Below are 1,962 nucleotides of genomic sequence, written 5' to 3' on the forward strand. Positions count from 1 at the left end.
TGGAGATATAATTCAACACACATTTTTAAAGTACACCATTTGGTGGGTTTTAATATATTCACAAAGTTGAATATATTAAAGTCTAGAACATTTTCATCATCCCCAAAAGAAACACTGTATCCACTAGCAGTCACTCAATTCTTCAAAATCCCCCAGCCCCTGACAACCACTAATCTCCTTTCTGTCTCTGTGGGTTTTCCTGTTCTGGACATTTTGTATAAATGGAATCACACAGTATGTGATCTTTTGTGTCTGGCTTCTCTCACTTAGCATAATGTTTTCAAGGTTCATCCACAGTTTAGCATGGATCAGTATTTCCTTCCCTTTTCTAGGCAAATAATATCCCCATGGATGTATATACCATATTTTGTCTATCCATCATCCATTGAGGGACATTTGGGTTGTTTTGCTCTTTGTGGATTATGAATACTGTTGCTAAGAACTTTTATGTCCGGGTTTTTGAGTGGACATACATGTTGCTTTCTCTTGGGTGTATACCCAGGAATTGGAATTGCTGGGTCATATGGTAACCTTCAGCTTTCTTACTCAATTACAGCAAGAGCAAATTAATTTCTTTCATTCTTATTTTTTTCCTGATTAAAAAGTAATAAATATATGCAAGTTATAAATATTCAAACATCATTGAGATATATAGTATAGAAAATGAATGTTTACCTCATTTCCCTGAGTTAACTGCTGCTAGCAGTTTCCCCCCAGTTATATGCTAACATTTATTATCAATGTAATTTTTTAAACAATAATGCTATCCTATGTATACTCTATTAAGAAAGCTTGTAAATTTCCCAGAGTGGTCTCAATCACATGGTTTTCCTGATTGTCTAAAGGAACATTCAACCACAGACACACGCCCCGTCCACCAAGCAGGGCTGGTTCAGAGGCAGATCCGTGTGGCTTTGATGTCCTTGCCGCCCGCACCTGCCCTGGCTCCAGGACTCAGACTGGAGTCTGAGTGCACCCTAACTCTGGGCAGTAAGCCTGTACTTGAGCCCGAGATGCTTATTAGGGTATGTTTCAGATCAGGCAGCCTAATGTCCCAGATCCCCAGGGCCCTGCAGTCCCAGTGACATGATTAATTATGCCTCCTTTTCTCTCAAAAGTGATCAATTATACATTCACTTCAGTTCTCAGTCGCCTGTGATATTGCTTCTCTCCTGAGATGGCTTTTTATGCCGCTGAAGTTCCTCGATTGCCATGGCTCCCAGGGGATTCTCTTTTCATGCTGTCCAGTATCAGCCACGTGGGTGCTGGAATTTCTAAGGCTCATGCCGCACAGTCGTGGGCACTGTCTTCTCGGGAAGGACAACTACTTGCATTTACCCCAAAGCCTCTCACCCCAGTGCTGTGCTGCCTCTGTGCTTTCTGCGTGAGAAACAGGTGCAGGTCCCACTGGACGTATTACTCTTTCTTGAAAGGCTGGCTCAAGTGATCTCTCCTCTGTTCACGCTCCACTCAGGTTCCCCCCAGCGAGTCAACGGCAAGGTGAAAGGAAGGATCTTCGTGGGGACCAGCCAGGTCCCCGTTGTCTTTGAGAACACCGATCTCCACTCCTACGTGGTGATGAATCACGGCCGCTCCTACACAGCCATCAGCACCATTCCCGAGACCCTCGGCTACTCGCTGCTTCCTCTGGCACCTATTGGAGGCATCATTGGGTGGATGTTTGCTGTGGAGCAGGACGGATTCAGGAATGGTTTCAGCATCACTGGTAATTTATATCTGACACTAAAATCAATGGGCCACACAGTGGTGCCAGGGTGGGGGGCAGGGGGAGCTGGGAGTGAAAGGAAAGGGAACATTTTGTGGCTCCTTTTTGTCTATAGACAGAGTACTCTGTAGTTCTGCCCCAGAAATAAAACGAAAATGTAAAATTAGCATGTATTATTTTTTCTTTTTTTTTTTTTGTCTTTTTCCGTGTCCGGCAACGGATCGCAACCCTCAGTG

General features: G+C 44.0%; 1 protein-coding gene across 1 annotated transcript in view; it reads left to right on the forward strand.

The window, feature by feature from the left end:
• Positions 1–1,962, forward strand: part of NID1 (nidogen 1) — a 79,027-nt gene that overhangs the window by 20,035 nt on the left and 57,030 nt on the right. The window contains exon 6 of the mRNA XM_008582774.1: positions 1,475–1,726. Within this exon, the coding sequence (XP_008580996.1) occupies positions 1,475–1,726 (252 nt within the window). The remainder of the gene's footprint in view (positions 1–1,474; positions 1,727–1,962) is intronic.

Source organism: Galeopterus variegatus, unplaced genomic scaffold (genome assembly GCF_000696425.1).
Source record: "Galeopterus variegatus unplaced genomic scaffold, G_variegatus-3.0.2 Scaffold2721, whole genome shotgun sequence".
Lineage (NCBI taxonomy): Eukaryota > Metazoa > Chordata > Mammalia > Dermoptera > Cynocephalidae > Galeopterus > Galeopterus variegatus.